The sequence below is a fragment of the Globicephala melas genome, chromosome 4 (genome assembly GCF_963455315.2).
Source record: "Globicephala melas chromosome 4, mGloMel1.2, whole genome shotgun sequence".
In the NCBI taxonomy this organism is placed as follows: Eukaryota; Metazoa; Chordata; class Mammalia; order Artiodactyla; family Delphinidae; genus Globicephala; species Globicephala melas.
In genome coordinates, this window is record NC_083317.1 from 71,547,133 (window position 1) to 71,568,561 (window position 21,429).

Sequence of the window (21,429 nt, forward strand, 5' to 3'; positions counted from 1 at the left end):
GAGAGAGCAACAAGATCACTGCACAATATTGCCAACAATAAGCCAACTGTAACAGGTTGAAAAAGGAAATAGTGGGCCTTTTACTTAAGTAATTCATCTATTGTACTGAATTTTTTTCCTCCATCAGTGGCTTATTCTATGATTACAGAGGAGTTGTTTTTTTAATTTTTTAATATTTAGAGGTCTGTTTGCTCATTTGCAAAATAAGGATGATACTCTTTGGTCCTACAGGCTTCCCTAAAGATAAGGGAAAATGGTATGAATCCTCCCAAAGGGAGGGGAGGGGAGGAGTCTTTAGCCAAATGAAAACTATTCTCATTTCCAGATCATAAAGGGGAAGGGGAAGGCGAATATGTTTAGGATTTTTAAACATCTAAAGATAGATTCTGCAGTATAACAACAGTTAGATTGTTAACAAGAGCTAGGGTTTACCTGAATAGATAAATCATATTTAAATGAAACCATTTCACCTACTCATAATTCACAGAGCTGGGAGCAAGTGAGGGAGCATGGTAAACTACTTATGTAGAAGATACAGTTAGCAGCTTTCTTCTTCTTTTTAAATTAACTTTACTGAGGTATAATTTGTATACAAAATGTATAGCAGTTTGTTTATTAAGCTAAAATAAACGTGCTTTCATAAATCAAATTTTAAAAGTTAGGTTCATGTGCCTTGAGAAATTGCATGCAAAATGTTGTGTGTTACTATGCACACAGGGAGAGGATCCATAGCTTTCATCAGATTTGCAAAGACCATCCAGTCAAAAAGAACAAAGGTTAAGAACCACTGTTTTAAATATATTTGATATAAGTACTGTACTTTGTAAGTTCCACGTTCTTATTTATTTAATTGGCTGTATGTCCTTATATCGACGTGTTGACACTAGCTCATAAAGGCAGAAAATGCCTCTAGATATATCCATATGCTCTTTGTAAAGAGCCTGGCATAGCGTTATGTGCAAAGAGGTATCCACTGAGCTTTTGGAGGTGATAATAACAGCAGACTGAAAAGCAAGTTTAACTTAGATGAAGTGAGAGGCAACATGTCCTATAGGGCCAGGGAACTCTAGGATGAGGTTGGAACTCACATTGATAAAGCTGACATTGAGTTCCTTTGCCGTGTAGCCCCTCTGTAGGTTCCGTCTGGCATACACATCATAGTCGCGGACAATTCGGGTGATGATGTCTGATGTGGAGATACCTTCTGTCCTCTGTGTTGGAGCAAACATGCCTAACACAAGAACACATACAAACACTGTGACATTCTGATTAGCTCAGGCAGTAGGACTAGATGGAAACTGGGAGCCACATTTCTTTCCTCATAAAGCAGAGTCTGTTATTACTAAGTAAAGTCTGGAAGGAACACTGAATCAAAAGTTAGTAGTAAGGAACATACAGAAGGAACACTGAAGGAACACTGAATCAAAAGTTAGTAGTAAGGAAAGGCCCTAATATTAAGAAAAATATGGGGCTGGAGAAGGGTTTCCTGAAATTAAGAGATATCAAAAGTAGATGTTTAGACTGAGAATTGATGGATATGATGCTATGCCCATCTTAACCTCTTAAGCAAAGTGCGACCTGAAACAGGATGTTAAAGTTCTCACTGTATAAATTTTCCTCTGTAAAGTAGTGATGTGGTTGAATCTCTTGTCACTGCCCCTAAGACTCCATAAAATGAGGATGCACATCAACTTACTCACCTGCTTCCTTGATGTGCTTATAAACATCATCACTCCCAGCAGAAGAGTAAGGGATGTCATCATGGGCTACAAAATCAATCTGAAAGTAAGGAAACATGTTTAAAACCCAGCATAACTGCCATTCAGAAAGAACCAGTAAACACTCTCAGGACCAGAAAAAGGACAAGGAGAGGCGAGGCCTCAAATGAACTTCTGTCTTTATCTCTCTTTGCTTTGCTCATAAATTCCATGATTCATTCACAAGCCACCCAACCTAATTATTCATGGATCATAAACATGAAGCTAGCCAGCTTCTTTTTTAGCTATTCCTCCTGGTCTACTGGAAGTGCTACCCTCACACTGTATACCAGTCACCATGCTGTGGTAAACAGGCCTAGAGGATTTTCTGGTATGCTAGTTAGTGGGTGGAATCAAGGAAAGAAGAAAGGAAATCTCCCCACCCTCCTGGGTCTACAAGGATGGGTCAAATAGGGTTTCTAAAAATATAAGAAAGAGGTCACTTCTTTGTTAACTGGTTTCTCAGTCCATGAGATGAGTGGGAATACAAAAATAGCAACCAAGAGCACTTTTACTAGAATAGATACATCTGTACTCCTGAGAAATGCAAAGCCCAAGGCCATAAAAGACCTTTAAGTCTCAGATCTATTACTTTACTACTGTCAATACCTCTCACACTGGGATCAATTATCTTTCTAAACCTCACTCATTTACTCCTTCCTGAATAGGCCATATGCCCTTTGCTAATATAATTGCTAACACCACCACACCCAGCTCCCAGAAGCCACTGTAATGTGAAGTACGCTCATCAGGACTATGTCAGGGACTCTCGGCTAACATCTCAATTACCCATGAACAACTTGTCAGGGATCCATAGGCAGCAAATTGAAAATAAGAATGGTGAGCAAGCAAGACTCATGGTTGAGGATACACTGCTAACACGGAGGAAAGGGAATATGGAAGTTCCTCTAACCTCTTCTGCCTGGGCTTGCCTGGCTATGTTGCTGAGAATAATCTTGCTCATCACCCTTGGTACCACTGGCTGCTAAATGTTGAAGCAGTAAAGCTAGAGAATTATAAAAGTTCTGTCCTAATCCTAAACAGTTATAACAAATATCCCTTAGCTTCAGGCCTACCCAAATACTGCTTTTGAAGCACTGTGGCTACTTTTGTTCTTTCCTGCCTCGTTGAACAATTCACCTTCAACATTCTCCACACCACTGTAAGAGAACTGACAATATGCTTGCTGGTTCCTCAAGCTCAAGGGCCTCCAACATGACCTGATAAGTTCTTCTCAGCTATCAGCTATAAACCCCTCTTTTGTAGGAAACGTGTTGCTTTAATGTGGGAAAATAAAAAGGAGATAAGGGTTTTTTATAATACCAACTCACTGAGAAAAAGTGAGAAACCTCCCTGGTTTCTGATCCCACATAATTTCTAGCCTGAAATCAAAAGTCTTGAAACTAAATTTAAGTCAATATAAGAGAAGTCTATGTTTATATATCTTATTTCCTGGAATGTGAACTCCTTGAGAGCATGTCTGGGGCTGTGTATACTCTAAAAAGACCGGTATGCTGTGAGGATGGATACGCCTATAATGGGGGGGAGGAGGTGCGACAGACTCACATAACTGAAGAGTTCAATTTCTTTTTTTTTTATAAGATTTTTTTTTAATCATTTATTTTTGGCTGCGTCTTCGTTGCTGCGTGCAGGCTTTCTCTAGTTGTGGCGAGTGGGGACTACTCTTCGTTGCAGTGCGCAGGCTTCTCATTGCGGTGGCTCTGCAGTTGCAGAGCACGGGCTCTAGTCGCGCGGGCTTCAGTAGTTATGGTGTGCAGGCTCAGTAGTTGTGGCGCACAGGTCCAGCTGCTCCGCAGCATGTGGGACGTTCCCGGACCAGGACCCGAACCCATGTCCCCTGCATTGGCAGGCGGATTCCCAACCACTGCGCCACCAGGGAAGCCCTGAAGAGTTCAATTTCTAGCCCTGCTAGAGTGTGACCTGGTTATTTGGCCTCTCTGGCCCTGTTCTCATATGTAAAGTGGAAATAACTAATAACTACCCAATAGGATTTTTGTGGGGAACAAATGAAATATAATGGATGCAAAAGTGCTTGTAAACCATCAAACCCAAGAAAAATGTCAGGGATGACTATTATTAGAAGTAATAACACTGTTACCTCTTCTATGTGAAATTTACATAGAAGATAGAAGTAAAATAAGGCTAGTAGAAAACTAGCCATAGTACCAGAAGTCTTGAAAGTTGAAGAAATTCCAGAACAGGGAATGGAAACATGTGTTCAGTTTCTTACCCGGTGTTCTGCCAGGAACTCTGGTGTCAGGGTCCAGGGGGCATTCCTCACCACCTCATCCACATAGCGGCAGTGCTGCACTGCATCATAGCGCTCATTTTCATTCATCACGGTGAAGCCTTTGAAGTTGTGTGTTAGCTCATCACTGCAAACTGAGTTCACCACAACATAAGGTTGTAAGTCAAAGTCCCCTCTGCTTAACCACTCCTCAATCATCAACCTCTCATTTCCCAACCTCTCATAACCAATCTCCCCAGCCTGTATAAGAGTCTTCTGGATTTGGCTCAGTCTGGATAACAATGCTTTTCCTAATCCAAGATACACCTTCAGGAGCAACATTCACTAAATATTTTCACACTTTGGAGAGGAGAGGATACAATGGAGGACTAAGATCTTTGGCTTTGAAATGAAACTACTGTGCATCCTGTATCAATTAACAGTTTTAAAAAATGTTTTCCTATTATACTTTTATTAGACTGGACTGGACAACATAACATTAGCTTAGCAGACTTTTGTACTTCAGTTGACTCAGAATGATAAACTGAAATCTAAAGCAAATGCTCTTCTTAAGTAGCATTTATTCTTAATGCTATTCTGACCACCCCCGCCCGCACTGGGGGTCAGACTGCAGAAACCCGGCCAAAACCAGCGAGATAAATCCTGGACGTCTCAAGTCAATGAGCTTAGAGCTTCTCTCTCCAGGTTTATACAGTTCAGGTTTTATATACTTCATGTTCTTCATATATTTCACATTTTAAAGAGGCTGCACTATATCTCTCATTTGAAAACCAACATAAGAGGCAATGTACTTGGGTTATAAAGATAGGAGAAAAGAGGCTACCATAATTTTTTTCTGGACAGCACCTAAAGTCATCAGATGTTTTCTTACCTCCCACAATGAGATATGTATTAGGGAAAAGGTTCTTTGCTTGCATCAGGGCCCGGGCATGACCAGAATGAAATAAGTCAAATATTCCATCTGCATAAACTCTCACAGGCCGTTCACCTAAATCCAAAGGAAAGAATTTATCACAGAAATACATTGATTCAATACCTCACATTTAACAAATGGAAATGGCACTGTGTGACTGTTCCACCCCTGCAGAGCCCCCTTTTAAGGTGTTCTCTGGATATTCACCTTTATTGGGGGTACTTTGGGGTTCTGAGGAATAACATCACAGGCTTCCTTGACTACAAAAACACTCTTGGCATCATATCCACTAACTCTCTTTGTTAGCCTGGTTGTACCAAACTGCTCAGGTAATTGGATTTCATGACTGCTTTTTCTTAAAGTTATTTTAGAAGTGAAGGGAAGAGTTATACAAGAGCTACATCTGAAACTTCAAAATCTTCACCTTCGGTTTATGTTTAAACTGCAGCTATGTTTAAACAGAGTATAATTAAACTACGCTCTGGCTGCCTGCTCTCTGTTTTTCAAGCTGCCTTGATTACTAATAACTAATACTTTGCTTTGAAAATAAAATACTTTGCTTTGAAGGTAAAGAGTGATGCAGAGGGGTGAGATTGCTTCACAGTCCCAGATTCACCCTTAATAACTGCTCTGTGATAACAGATGGAGTTCCTTCAAGCATTTCTCCTTGATAGTGAGCATGTTACACTTTCTCAGTAGAGGGTGATATATCAGGTATTTGAAAATCAAATATAAATATTTTAGGACTTTATATTAGAGCCTTTCCTCTTCCCCTGTCCATTAGTGAGAATAACAGAGAACTGATTGTCAATTTATTTTTAGTGGTAGTGGACTATGAAAGAAAAGGAGGAAATGATTTCTTGGGGTACAAGCCTAATTCCAAAGCCAAATAAACACACTGAGAATGGAATTGATATAATGGTTCAGCATGCTTCAAATGATAAACCTAATGGGTCCTAGTAACATATTTCCACTACTTGAATAAAGGAAGAGCTGTCTCACTGTAGCAGGAGAAAATAATAGTAGCAGCATCTACATCATTCTTCGAAAGAAGGGCCGGAGCCTCATCAAATACACCATACTGAAGGTAAGGATAAGATACATCTCCTTCCTGCCTTGAGGACGGTGAATCAAGGGGGAGGAAACTGGTTCTCAGGAGGTTTATGGACTTTTCTTTATAGATAGCTTTATCCATACAAAAGTCGCTTTTCAACTGAGAAATTATACACTGCTGATAGAAGTATAAATTGGTACAACTCTTAAGGATGGCAATTAGGCAATATCTGTGAAAAGACAAATGACAAATGTTTATACCCTTTGGCCCAGTTATTCCAATTCTAGGAATTTACTTCACAGATATGTTTGTAAATATGTATGCAGATTGCATTGTTGAATGCAGCACTGCTGGTAACAGCAAAAGTTTGGAAACAACCTAAATTTCAGTGGAAGACTGAATATGACATGATCCACCCATTAAAAGTGTGGGAAGATTTATATATTATTTGCTTAGATATCCACAAGATATTGGTAATACTGGGCTTCCCTGGGGCAGTGGTTAGGAATCTGCCTGCCAATGCAGGGGACATGGGTTCGAGCCCTGGTCAGGGAGGATCCCACATACCGTGGAGCAACTAGGTCTGTGCGCCACAACTACTGAGCCTGCAATCTAGAGCCCGCGAGCCACAACTACTGAAGCCCGCGCATCTAGAGCCCATGATCTGCAACAAGAGCAGTCACCACACTGAGAAGCCTGTGCACCGCAATGAAGTGTAGCCCTCGCTCGCCGCAACTAGAGAAAGCCTGCACACAGCAACAAAGACCCATTGCAGGCAAAAATAAATTAAATAAATAAATAAATAAGAAATTGGTAATTCTGGTTACCTGTAAAAGGGATACTAGGTGGCTGTGAGACAGTAGTGAGAGGAAGTCATTTCACTCTGTGTCTTTTTTGTACTTTATGAATGTTAGGTCACGGGAATGTACTAATTTTATAATACAGGAAATAAAAATTTTAAATAAAATAAATACACTAATACAATGAAAAACTGAGAAATAATATGACGGATTTAAAGAGTCAGAAAAATTATAGCCCAAGCTTGCCAACCAGCCTCACTCCTTTGTAATCTTAATCTCTTTAAGCCTCAGTTTCCTCATCTATAAAACAAAGCAAAACAAAACAAAACCTGAGTAATATAATCTCTCTTCTACATCCTAGAAATCATGACCATGAAGTAACTAATATACTTCTATCTTTCCTAAACAAGTCCAGAGTGGCTATGATCTCACTTTATTTGATCCTAAAAGACAAACAATAGAATATAAAATTTGAGAATACTGTACTGTTGTTTCTACACCAAGGGCAAAGTGAGATGAGGGAGATTTAGCCAGTAAACACAATTCCTGTATAGTGGCAATAGCACAGACACTGTTGATTAAGTGGCTATTTGCCAGCAGTTAAACATCCCATATTAGGCCAAGCCACCTCTGAACCCTTTCTTGGAGCAATCCCTGATGTGCCTCTTGCCCTCTTAGCATTTCCCCAGCTTCCCAACCTCTCAATTCCCCATGACTTAACCGCAAGTCTTTCGCAAACCCAGGCCTGTATATTAACCAAATGACCAGAAGGGGCCACTGTTGAACTAAAAATCTGGGGAGAAAGCATGCGTTATCCATTCTTTTACCAAGTGGCTATTGGTCAGGATGACTATACCCTCTGATTTATATCTGTTGTTCCAGTTCACTATCAAGAGCAACTGCTTTCATTCTCAAAAATACTCTTGATTTGGGTTACAAATTATAGTCTTTTCACTACTGCTAGACTAAGTAACTAGATGTTCTCCTTTAAGCAGAAGAGACCTGGGTTTCAATTTATTATCTCTTTTGATATATTCTCTCAAATAGCTACCACTGAAACATTCATCTTTAACAGATTTCCACTGCCCTTCAGACTTTGCCTTTTTCTTCCTTTCTCCAAGAGAACATACTGCTGGGTTTTTTTCTTGGATTACTCCAAGATTACACAAACTTCCCTCTTGTACTCCCTTAACCTCCCTAAGTGAAAACCTGGGGGCAGGGGGAGGGATGCCCCTTGAACCAGTTATTGGTTTAAAATTCACTAACTATATGGCATGTGTAGATTCTTTATTTGTTTATTCCTTGTCTGGCACTGGCATGAAGACAGTCACTTACTTGATTATTTAACATGAAACTGAACAGACAGAATAAGATAAAGGAAAAACCAGAGGTCAAGTTAGACTGGCAAATTTTACAGGCCAATTTGTGACTATCTGTTCCACCCAAACTTCAATCAGCTTGCTGATAAGCCTTCTATTATTTATAACTAATGTCTATATAAAGAATAGCACCACTCCAGGATGAAAAGAACACAAAGATGGAAAAACTTAGGTTTTTAGCTTCAATTCTATCACTAATTATTTGTTTTACTGTTTCACTTCTTAGTTTCTATGGACCTATATTCATGTATATAATGAAGAGAGTATAAAGTATATAATCTCATAAATGACTTACTTATAAAATTCTACTATTCTAAAATTTAGAAAGGAATTTATTAGTGTTTGTTAATTATAAGTTGCAAAACTTGGAAACAGTATACATATACATACATACATTTTTCCTATCACAGATGGTATGTGGCTAGATTAGCAACAAGGTGGCTAATATAACTAATGTGATCAGATCTGAGTGAGGTACTGCATTCTGAATGTGTGTCATTAGAGAGTATATGAAAAGTTCTTGCCCTCAACAGGCTCTACTATCACATCTGAATGTGATCCTTGAACTGTCTAGTGGCATTCTGAAGTCTGACCTGCCACCACTACACTGTTACATACAGCCTGTCTTTCCTTGTTGTCATTTTACTCTGCCCCATTAGCCTGCCTATTACTGAAGTAAGAGGAGCCAACCCCAAAAAATCACATCATAAACCAGAAGGGTTGTGATCAACATAAGCTATATCTAAACACTTTTGCAAAAGGAAAGCATTCTCTTTTTGAGGACCCCAAAACCATACTCCATACAGCCAAGATATAACCAAGGGGTATTGGGACCCCTAGCCTAACACTGTCCAGCATTCATTTCTATTCATATTTCAGTACTCCTAAGTTACAGCAGAGAGTAAACATACTAACACAATTAAGAAGTAACTACAAATATCTTTTATATACTGAAAATGTATAGATTTGTGGCTATAACTACCTCTTATTCCCTAGTGCTTGCCTGGGTTGAGGCCAGCCCAACATTTACAGAGTAAACACTCACCACAGTAATCAAAAGAAATGAAAAAGGATTGGGAAAAAAAGGAGAAATGGAGAATTTACAGAGAAGTAAGAACAGATGCCTATAGGACTTTGTAATCATAACAAATGCTTGTGGAAGTTTCTATTTATGATAATCCCTAAAACCAACTGCCCAAAACTATCTGGAATACATATTAATAATTTATGAGGCCAGAAATTGCTACTTAATAATGTAAACTAAGTATATAAATAAAGAGTATGGGCTTTGAAAATAATAAAGCAAGTCTTTTTTTAAAAAACCTGGGGGCTTCCCTGGTGGCACAGTGGTTAAGAATCCGCCTGCCAATGCAGGGGACATGGGTTCGAGCCCTGGTCTGGGAAGATCCCACATGCCATGGAGCAACTAAGCCCATGTGCCACAACTACTGAGCCTGCACTCTAGAGCCCACGAGCCACAACTACTGAGCCCGTTCACCTAGAGCGGTGCTCTGCAACAAGAGAAGCCACCGCAATGAGAAGCCCACTCAACACAATGAAGAGTAGCCCCCACTCGCCGCAACTAGAGAAAGCCCGCACTCAGCAACAAAGACCCTATGCAGCCAACTAAATAAATTAAAAAAATAAAAATTAAAAAAATTAAAAATTAAAAAACCTGGAAAACTATAATATCAATAAAGATAAAATTAAGTGATAAGCATCTCCCAACTTAGGATAGCTTTGTCTGTCCTCTATCAGTCAGCAGCATCATACTAGTGTACTGACTGACAGAAAGGAAAACTTAGTGGGAAATTCTGAAGGCTATTAAAAATGTGACAGTCTGACATATTATTTGGACCTTTATAAAAACAGACAAGATTATAAACCCGCTCAGGCTAATATCTTATTGTCTCTGCTCCTCTATATCTCACCTCACAGCTGTGATGATAACAGCCCCCCCAAAAAGTGTGTACCACTGTATCTCATAGCTGTGACAAAATACTGGGAAATTAGTATACAATATAAATGAAATTTTATGGAGTACAGTTATCCTCCCAAATAGAACAGCAAGTGAGATGCGAGAAACCCCTCTCAAGCAGCTTTTACAGGTAAACTGAGGGAAGAATATAGTGAGTAGGTATACATTTGATAAGTACAATTGAATGCTAAAAACAATAGTAAAACAACAAAATAATTCGTCATTTACTTACAGGGAGTTCCTCTGCTGGCTTCTTCCATGGTTACCCTGACATAGGGCTTACTAAAGTCTACTTCAATTTCATCAGAAAAAGGCGCTGGCTGCCGTAAGCCCTTAAGAAGAGGAAAGTGAAGGAAAAGAAAAATTCAATGGTATAAACTAAAATACTCAAAAAATGGCAGCTTTAAAGAATAATCAGTTATTCAACATGCTGTGATTAAAATTTTTCCTAAAAGTTCATAACCTTAAAAAGAAAAAAGATAAAAGCATTCCAAAATGACAAGTGAAAGTTGCAACCTTTTACCAAATGGGCAAATCATGGCATGAAAGATAAATGTCTTGATGGTGATTTCACAATAGGACTGAGGAAGGTGGCTGAGAACCTAAGCACAGTCCCAACTAACTGGGTCCAGAATGACAGCTCCTCTGCCAGACGGCAGAACAGCCAACCCTGATCTATGTGATGAAATTGCCAAGGTTCACAAGTGCCTTTTCATACCACTTCAACTATGGGACTGGGAAGGCAAACAGCTGCCATGTGCTTTAAGTACAATCATCACTGTATAATGCTTTACACTGTAAATATGTTCTAATTCTCATTAACAGCCCTGTGAGGCAAGTAGTACAACAGTTAGTATCCTCAATTTAAAGATGAGGAAAATGAGATTCAGAGAAGTTATATGAATTGCATGCAATTACTCAGAGGCAATGCTGAAATAAAAATGTAGGTATGCTCTTTCCTCCTTAGAGGAAAGCCTTACTTAAGAGCTTTTGTTAAATCTATTCCTAAGTATTTTATTCTATTTGATGCTTTTGTAACTGTTTACTTAATTTTATTTTTGGATTGGTCCTTGCCAGTATATAGAAATGCAATTGATTTGTATGTGTGTATGTGTATCAGTGTGAGTAATTTCAGTTGACTCATCTCCTGTGGCTTTGTTAAACTCAATTATCAGTTCTAGCAGTTTGTTTGGTAGATTCCTTAGGACTGTCTACATATGAGATCATGTTGCCTATGAATAAAGACAGTTTACTCCTTTCCAATCTGGATGGCTTTAACTTCCTTTTATTACCCATTATTGCACTAGTAAACCTCTAGTACAATGCTGAATAGAGGCGGCAAAGACAAATATCCTTGCCTTGTTCCCAGTCTTAGGGGAGAAGCATGCAATCTTTCAACACTAAATTATTATCTTAGCTGTAGGTTTTTCTTAGATGCCCTTTATCAGGTTGAGAAATCTCTCTTCATTTTGTAGTTCGCTGAGAGTTGTTTTTTTTTTTGGCTGTGCCATGAGGCTTATGAGATCTTAGTTCCCTGACCAGGGATCGAACCCAGGCCATGGCAGTGAAAGTGCCTGGGTTCGATCCCTGGTCGGGGAACTAAGGACCGCCAGGGAATTCCCTGTTGAGTTTTTTAATGAACGAACATTGGATTTTGTCACATCCCTTTTCTACATTATTGAAACAATCATATTTTGGTTTTGTCTTTTATTTTATTAATTATGGTGTATTAGATTAATTGATTTTAGAATGTTAAGCCAACCTTGCATTCCTGAGTGAAATTCTTCTTGGACACATTGTATAAATCTTTTTATATGTTCTTGGATTCAACTTGTTAATATATTGTTAAGGACTTTTGCATCTAAGTTTGTGAGGGATTTTGAACTATAATGTTCTTTTCTTGTGCTGTTTTTGCCTGTCTTTGCTATCTGGCCTCATAAAATTGGTTAGGAAATGTTCTCTCCTCTATTCTCTGAAAGTGGATAGGATTGATATTATTTCTTCCTTAAATGTCTGATAGAATTCACCAGTGAAGTCATTTGTGTCTGACTTTGTCTTTGTAGGAAGATTTTTTTAAAGACAATTCAATACTTTACTTGGCATAGGTCTATTCAGATTTTCTATCTTTTTCTTGGATCAGTTTTGGTAATTTGTCTCTTTCTAGGAATATGTCTATTTCATCTAAATTGTCACATTTTTTTGGCATGAAATTGTTCATAACATTCCCTTACAATTCCTTTAATTTCTGTTGGGCTATAGTGATGTTTACTTAGATTTTTAAATTACACATAGATCACATTGTGATTGGGCTAAATTCAGAAACTGGGAAGACATTGTTTTGTTTTGATTTCAGATAAGGATAGATTTTTAAAATAAGGCTTTAAAATTAAAATATATTTCTTTTAAAGAGCACTTATATAAGCTTAGTTTAAAATATGCTAAAGCTATAAGAAAAACATTTTAAGGAAATGTGTGTGTGTTATCCTTTTTTAGAACGTTTTTTAAAAAAGGTTAAGAATAGACCAAGGACACAAATGTGTGATTTTCTGAAGTTATTAGAAATTTACCTACAGATAAAATTAGAAAAAAACAATTTATCCTCTAGCAGTTAGTATGCAAAGAGTTGCCTAACAGTAATTTGTGTTTCTAAAAGTATATGCTAGTCACAAAATAACAGACATTCTATGATTCTATCTATACGAAGGTCAAAAACAGGCAAAGCTAATCTATGGTTAATAGAAGTCAGAGAACAAAGAAAACAAATCTGGGGAAAGAGGATACTGACTAGCAGGAGTGTGAGGGAGTCTTCTAGGTGTACCAGTGATTACATGGATGTATACATATATAAACATTTATTGAGCTGTACACTTAAGGTTTGTGCACTCTACTGTATGTAAGTTATACCTCAAGAAACAAATGCCATTCAGCCATAAAAAAGAATGCAGTACTGATACCTGCTACAACATGGATGAACCTTGAAAAAATTATGCTAAGTGAAAGAAGCCAGCCACAAAAGGCCACTTATTGTATGACTCCATTTATATGCAATGTCCATATGCAATGTCCAAGAATAGGAAAATTTACAGACAGAAAGTAGATTAGTGGTTACACTGGGATGGAAGGGTTGGGGAGAGATGGGGAGTGACTGCTGATGGGTACAGGGTTTCTCTCTGAAGTGATGAAAATGCTCTAAAATGTATCATGATGATGGTTGCACAAGTCTGTGAATATTCTGAAAACCACTGAATTGAACACTCTACGTGTGTATGTGAATTACAATGGTATATGAACTATATCTCAATGAAGTTGTTTATATATAAATATATTTATACATAATATAAAATGTATGAAACAAATAGAAAAAATTGTGCTTATAGTACATGTAGATAAAAGACAGCCTTACTGTGTTCTCTGAAATTTATTATCAATGGTGTGCTGGAGTCAGTTTTTAAATATTTACATATTTTGAGGGCTGGTAGTTTGAAATCAGCCACAGAAATCAGTAAATGCTATATATCAGAGGTTTGTTCCCCCCAGTTTATCAGGACACCACTGGTTATTCTGCATACTTAGAAAGAGATCAGTTCAGGGGTTATTACAGGGAGGAAGAAATGGATTTGTGGATTTTTCCGTTAATATTGAATAGAGAGAGTGATAGTTAAAAGATTCTGTGAAGGAAGAATAGGTAGGACATGGTAAAGAGAAAATATACTGTCACTTGAGAGAGGAGTTTATAATAACCGAGCTTTTGAACCGAAGAAAATAAGACTGTGGTACCATCAGCAGGAATAGAGAAGTTTTTTAAAAAGGAGTGGAGATCAAAGAAAATGAGAACTGACAGTCTTTGAATCTGGAGATTCAAATGACTATTGGAGACCTCCTAGAATATATTAGTGAAAGTCAGAACACCAGTGCCTTTAAGAAAATAGGAAGACAAGGAAACAGATTAGTAATAATCTCTCATTAGAGATGTATAGCCATAAAGGGAATGAGAAAAACAGAAAGGTACCTAGAGGGGACAGAAGGATCAAGTAGCAGGTTTTCTTAAAAGTTGAGGATATCTGTACATGTCTAAGACAAAGGAAAAGGAGCCGAAGAGATTGAAAATATCAAGAGAAGGAAAAAAACAGACAATTAAGGAAGGAAGAGTCTAGAAGAATGACAGGGAATGGCCTCAAAGGAGAGCAGGTTGGTCCTATAAGTAATTAGGATCACATTTTTCTGAAAGCAGAAGAAAGGAAAGGTGATAAAAGGATAATACTGGATGTAAAGGAGGAAGGATGTATATAAACTTACATTCTGATGCCATCAATTTTCTCAGTAGAGCAAAGAAGAAAGTGAAGTTCCCTATAAAGAACAGGGACTTTGGAATGAGACTGAAAACTTGAGGAAAGTACAAAATATTTAGAATAGCTGTTGTGGGAAATGTATATATTTGAGCATCAGCAAATGATTAATGGAACTCCTGAGCACTATATTCAGCCCAGATCAAGCTAGAAACTTTAATCTTTAGAAGGCCAAGTTAATAGGTCCAGGAGGAAGAACAAAGAATTAACAGAAATGGAAAGATCTAGGGTTAGGTCCTGGTGAATGGAAGGTAGGCAGAAGAGGGAAGAGAAGAGTTAAGGAAAAAGAGGTATCCAGACATTTCTCCAAAAAAGATATACTAATGGCCAAAAAACACATGAAAAGGTGCTCAGCAATATTAGGCATTATGGAAATGCAAATCAAAACCACAATGAGACCCTGCTTCACATCCACTAGGATGGCTAAAAGCAAAAAGACAGGCAACAGTGATGGCAAGGATGTGGAGAAATTGGAACCTCTGTACACTGCTGTGAATGTAAACTAGCACACAGCTTTGGAAAACAGTTCTTCAAAATGTTAAACAAAGGATATGTATGACCTAGAAATTACACTCCTAGGTATATAAGCAAGAGAAGTGAAAACATATCTTTAAAAAAAACCTTGTACATGAATAATAGAACATTATTCACAATAGCCAAAAAGCAGAAATAATCCAAATGTCCAACAACTGATGAATGGATAAACAAAGTAGTATGTCTATATCGATTCACCTATAAAAAGGAATGAAGTATTACTAAACACTACCACCTGGGTGGACCTTGAAAACATTGTGCTAAATAAAAGAAGCCAGAGACTTCCATGGTGGTCCAGTGGGTAAGACTCTGCGCTCCCAATGCAGGGGGCCCGGGTTCGATCCCTGTTCAGGAAACTATATCCCACATGCATGCAGCACCTAAGAGCCCACACGGCGCACCTAAGAGCCAGCAACTAAAACATCCCGCGTTGTGCAACTAAAAGATCCCACGTGCCACAAATAAGACCTTGCGCAGCCAAAATAAATAAATACATATTTAAGTAAGTAAATAAATAAAAGCCAGACATAAAAGGCCACGCATTGTGTGATTATATGAAATGTCCAGAATAGGCAAATCCCTAGAGAGAGAAAGTAGATTAGCAGTTGCCAGGGAGTAGAGGGAAGGGGGGAATGACGGAATGACTGCTAATAGGTACAGGGTTTCTTTTTGTGGTGATAAAAATGTTCTGGAATTAGTGGTGATGATTGTACAACACTGTGAATTTTCAGTATTAAAACCACTGAATTGTACACTTTAAAATGATTAAAACGGTAAACTTTATGTATGTGAATTTTATCTAAATTTTAAGAGATACATTATGTATCCTATCTTTCATAACTCTGTTTCTTCAATCTTCCTTGTATACTGTGTACATTCCAAGGCAGAAGGCAAATGCAACTGTCCCTCCTGGCTAGAATTTGTGCTGAATCGATTCCTCCTAAGTATAGAGAATGAAACCTAAGGTTCTTCAGCTAAAACAGATCAGCAAAATCTTTAACTCTCTAGAGCTGCCTCCAGTTAGAATGAGTAGTATTTTTTAAAACACCCTATTATTCTCTTCTCAGTTAGAGAACATTGTCTCTAAAAGCTGATGTTTATATAAAAGTAGGACTAAGTATTTCTACCTGTGTTCTCCTAAAACAAACCTCCTTCATTTTAACCTCCAAGGAATCCTATGGAATAATACTGCTTTCAAGTCTTTTGACTCTCTGGTAGCAAGGTATAAGTGAAAGGGCAAGGGTTTAGGACTTGTAAAAAACTTAGATCTAAATCCCAGCTCTATCACTTCATAGCTGTGAAATCACAGCAAGCTTCTACAGCTTTCATTTCACCTGCTATAAAATGGAAGATGAGACTTCCCTAGTGGCACAGTGGTTAAGAATCCTCCTGCCAATGCAAGGGACACGGGCTCTAGCCCTGGTCCGGGAAGATACCACATGCTGCAGAGCAACTAGGCCCGTGCACCACAACTACTGAGCCTGAGCTCTAGAGCCCGCGAGCCACAACTACTGATCCCGAGTGCCACAACTAGTGAAGCTCGTGCGCCTAGAGCCCGTGTGCCACAACTACTGAAGCCCGCATACCTAGATCCTGTGCTCCGCAACAAGAGAAGCTACCGCAATGAGAAGCCTGCACACCATAACCAGAGAAAGCTGGTGCGCATCAACGAAGACCCAATGCAGCCAAAAATAAATTAAGTAATTTCTTAAAAAATGGAAGATAGTAATACCTGCTCCATAAGGTTGCTATGAGGATTAAATAAAATAGCATATGCAAAGTAACTAGCATAATGTTACACATACGAGTAGGCACTCAACAAATCTACATTAGCTCATTTTCTCTTCCATTCTATGGAACACAGGTTTCATTATACCAACAAAATTAACTAAATTGTATTAATCTAAAAGGTTAGCTTCTAAATGCTATATAAAGTTTCTAAGTCTATGCAAATTATAACTAATACTATTATAACTAAAACTTAAAACTTATAATGATCATCATCTCCCAAATTATGAATGAACTTCTGAATGCAATATTGCTTCCATAAAAACTTTCTCCTGGGCTTCCCTGGTGGCGCAGTGGTTGAGAGTCTGCCTGCCGATACAGGGCACACGGGTTCGTGCCCCGGTCCGGGAAGATCCCACATGCCGCGGAGCTGCTGGGCCCGTGAGCCATGGCCGATGAGCCTGCGTGTCTGGAGCCTGTGCTCCGCAACAGGAGAGGCCACAACAGTGAGAGGCCTGCGTACCGCCAAAAAAAAAAAACCAAAGAAAAAAAACTTTCTCCTGATTATGTTCACATATATTAACTCACTACTCCTCAAAATTCTAGTGAAAGAGAAGAAGAGATTCTGGTGTCCTTACTAATAGGAAAGAGGAGGTAACTAAAATAATATAATACTAGAACTTGATATTGGCTTCCCTGTATGTATTCTATTTCCAAGGATTCGTAAGCATTTTTCAGCAAAAAGTTTCATAACGGCACAGAGAAACATTTCCCATTTACCCAAACATTCTGCACAAATGGTAACATGCCCTCCTGAGTTCCAAATTATTTCAATAATGCCAGGAAAAAGGCTCTAGATTCAAGAGGAATACGAGGTGGTGTGAGAAAGAAGGGATAAGGAACAGAGCAGAAAGAAAAAGAAAGACAATCATTCTCCCTGATTCCTGTTGCCATTTCAATGGATGTAAACAGTGAGCTCACCTATTTAACTATTTGGATGCCTCATAGACCTTCTAAGTTGAACCTGTACTAAACTCATCACCTTCCTCCTAAAACAGCTCTTCTTCCTCTATTTTTCATCTGAATGAGAAGCACCCCATCTACACAAACTACCTAAGGCTGAAACCTAGCAGTCATCCTTAACACCTCTCATCCTCTGCATCCTGATAATTTCCAAGAATTGTCTATTTCACTTCCTAAAAACTTAAAATTTGTCTTGTCCTCTCTGTATCTACTGCCTTAGTTTAATCCTTCATCATTTCTAACCTGGATCATTACAATAATCTCACAACTAGTCCTGTGGCTTCTGTCTATCCCTGTTTCAACTGTTCCTTTCCAAAGCAATCAGGATGATCTTCTAAATTGTATATCTGATCATATTACCTATAGGACAAAGTTCAAATTCCTTAGCACAGCATACAAGATCCTTCATGAGCAGGCCCTTGCTTTACCTTATCTATTGCAGATTCTTATTCTGAAGTTTAAGCTCCAGTAATGTTACTTGTAGTTTGCTAAACATACTATTATTTCACACTTCTGAAGTTGTACTCTATCTCTTGTCCATTTCTTGAATTCCTATTTAGCCTTCAAAGTTCAACTCTGAAATAATCTCCTCAATGATGCTTTTCCAAAACCACTGTTCCCACCCCTCGGTCAAAGTTAATCTGTTGCTCCTCTAGAGGGTCACTGTACCTCTAACTTACTTCTATTTGGCCCTTTTCATACTGTATCTTAATTATTTGTCTCTTTCCCCTATTTGTCTATGAGCTTCTTAAGGGCAAGGCCACCCTTCCATCTTTGCAACTCAATGCATAGCAAATGACACACAGAGGTTCTCAATATATGTAGTTTGAAATGAGATTGTAAGATCTATCTCCATAAGCAGAACTTCGGCCAATTAACCTCAGAGTTTAAGTACTCTGTGACTTATTCATACATATGACAAATATTAAGATAGTCTAAATGTCTATTCTTTATAAATATTTCTGTGATCCTTTTGATTTTACCTTTAGAAACATCTGTTTCAGTAAATTCTTTATACTTATAGACAAACTAGCCATAAAGTTATCCCTTAATTTTTCCGCCTTAACTCTTTTCTCTCCCTTCATGCATTTTATCCTGACCTACCAACCCAGCTACCAAATACTTGGGGAGGTTGGGAGGAAATGGGGAGTGACTGCTAATGGGTATGGGGCTTCTTTTGGGGACAATAAAAATATTCTAAAACTGGCTGTGGTGATGGTAGCACAACTCTGTGAATATATTAAAAACCATTGAATTGTACAGTTTAGATGGGTGGATTTATGATCTCAGTAAAGCTATCATAAAAAAAAGAAAAAACCTTGTTCATTTTTGCTACAGAGTTGAAAGGGATTCAGAGATGGAAAGCACATGTGTACAGTGGAGATGACACACAAGTTTATTTAGCAGACACTCTTCATTAGAGTCAGTCCAGCCTGTTGGGTGAGTGAATCTTTGACCATTAGCCCATGTTAAATAGCCGGTGTGTACCAAAGAGGAATGTGAAATAGGTAGCAAGCCACTTAACTGATCTGTGACATGAATATATGAAGCAGAGTAACTTAAATCATTGAAATTCCTCAGATTCTAAGAACCAAGAAATTTAAGTCTTCTCAGAGCCCATTCCACTAAGATTGGCCTTCTTTGGTCTATTCGTGGCTTTGGTGATTGGCTCAGAGTATTACCTACTTGGTTATAACTTGTCCCTACTCCAAATAAGAGTGCTGAATTGGTGCCCACCACCATCCCCTTAACCTGAATTCTCTAAGAAACATTCAGAAATTAAAAATGCCCTGTTAGGGACTTCCCTGGTGGCACACTGGTTAAGAATCCGCCTGCCAATGCAGGGGACATGGGTTCAATCCCTGGTCCAGGAAGATCCCACATGCCGCGGAGCAACTAAGCCCGTACACCACAACTACAGCCTGCGCTCTAGAGCCCGTGAGCCACAGCTACTGAAGCCCGCGCGCCTAGAGCCCGTGCTCCGAAACAAGAAAAGCCACCACAATGAGAAGCCCGCGCACCGCAACCAGAGAAAGCCCACACGCAGCAATAAAGACCCAAAGCAGCCAAAAAAAAGCCCTGTTTTGTTGACTGCTGAGTCATTTTCTGAGTTTACTTGCTGTAAAGAATAATGGCCCTCTAAGGATGTCTACATCTTATTTTCTAGAACCTGTGACTATGTTACATGGCAAAAGGGGCTTTGCAAATGTGATTAAAGGATTTTGAGATAGACAGATTATCCTGGATTAGCCAAGTATGTCCAACGTAATTACAAGGGTCTCTACAAGTGAATGAAGGAGGCAGGAGATTCAGAATCAGAAGGAGATGTGATGACAGAAGCAGTGGTCAGAATGTTGTGATTGCTGGCTGGCCCCTGAGCAAAGCAATACGGGCAACTTCTAGAAGCTGGAAAAGGCAAGGAAACAGTTTTTCCCCTAGAACCTCCAGCCCTAACAACACTTCATTTTAGCCTTTTAAGACCCATTTCAGCCTTGTGACCCCTAGAACTGTAAGATAATATATCTGTATTGTTTTAGGCCATTAAATTTGTGGTAATTTGTTACAACAGCAATAGAAAACTAATACACTTGCCCCCAACATAAACATCAATATCAGGCCTGAAGCATATACCTACTATTTGTGGAGTCCAGTTGCTTTTATTGCTCAAGATAGAATATTGTTTTATAACAACTAGTAATTGTGTCCGAGTAGAAATGTTTTTCCTTTTGGGTTATGAAGCTCCAAAAGTAACCAGTGGGAACTGCAGTTGGATCAATGGCTAATGGTCAATATAGGTACAAAACATACAGAAACATATAATTCTGTCACTGGGATTTTAAAACATGGATTTCATAACAACACTGTATATCAATAATAACTCCAACTGTGTATAAATATTCTTTGACATATTTTTTTTAGGGGAAGCTTCAGGAAGGGTACCAACCCGAGACAGGATGAGCCATTCGGAATGGGGTCTTTCATCAAAGGCTTGGAAGTGGTTAGGAAATACAAAGATATCATCCCAGAGATAAAGGAACATAAGGTAGGCAGTAATAGAAAAAGGTTCTCATCTAAGATATAACCAGTAATAGAGTGGAGGAGTGATATGAGAGAAAAGACAGTAAGACACAGAAAACTAAACACCATGAGATGATGCTAAGATCAGATCACTGCCTGGAACTACAATTTCTCTGTTTCATTAGTTTGAATTTGATATTTTGCCTAATATATGTACAACCTCCAAATTTTCCTAACATTCTTTTTTCAATTCCAGTGTAAAGCTCTTACAACTGAGCTGTGAATTATGATCTGCATAAGAGTTCCAACAACTGGTGGAAAGTTACTATTCACACTTACTATTCATTCTTTCCATTATTTAAGAAGACTTGTAATGTTGATATTGTCAGTGTTATATCAGTTTCTACCCTCCTCCTGCCAGGTTAAGTGTTCAACAAAGAAATCTCTTCCTTACTTACAATTGCACAGCGTGGCATTTTTGAAGGAATTCCATCATCCTCTGCTGCCCCATTGGGTCCAGGTATCTCTTTCCTCCTCTTCCTCATGTTGACTTTGGCTGAATTCTGTGCATCCATCTTCTTCTAACTGGTGATAGAAAGTGAAAAAGAATTTTTGTCTCATTGGGGTGGG

General features: G+C 38.5%; 1 protein-coding gene across 3 annotated transcripts in view; it reads right to left on the minus strand.

The window, feature by feature from the left end:
* PCYT1A (phosphate cytidylyltransferase 1A, choline) overlaps nt 1–21,429 on the minus strand; it is a 44,400-nt gene that overhangs the window by 5,950 nt on the left and 17,021 nt on the right. For all 3 annotated transcript variants that reach the window (XM_030859521.2, XM_030859523.2, XM_030859520.3), the window contains exons 2-7: nt 21,258–21,384; nt 10,383–10,482; nt 4,898–5,014; nt 4,009–4,160; nt 1,701–1,779; nt 1,089–1,231 (exon numbers count right to left, since the gene is read on the minus strand). In XM_030859521.2, coding sequence (XP_030715381.1) covers nt 1,089–1,231; nt 1,701–1,779; nt 4,009–4,160; nt 4,898–5,014; nt 10,383–10,482; nt 21,258–21,374 — 708 coding nt within the window. In that variant the 5' untranslated portion in view covers nt 21,375–21,384. The remainder of the gene's footprint in view (nt 1–1,088; nt 1,232–1,700; nt 1,780–4,008; nt 4,161–4,897; nt 5,015–10,382; nt 10,483–21,257; nt 21,385–21,429) is intronic.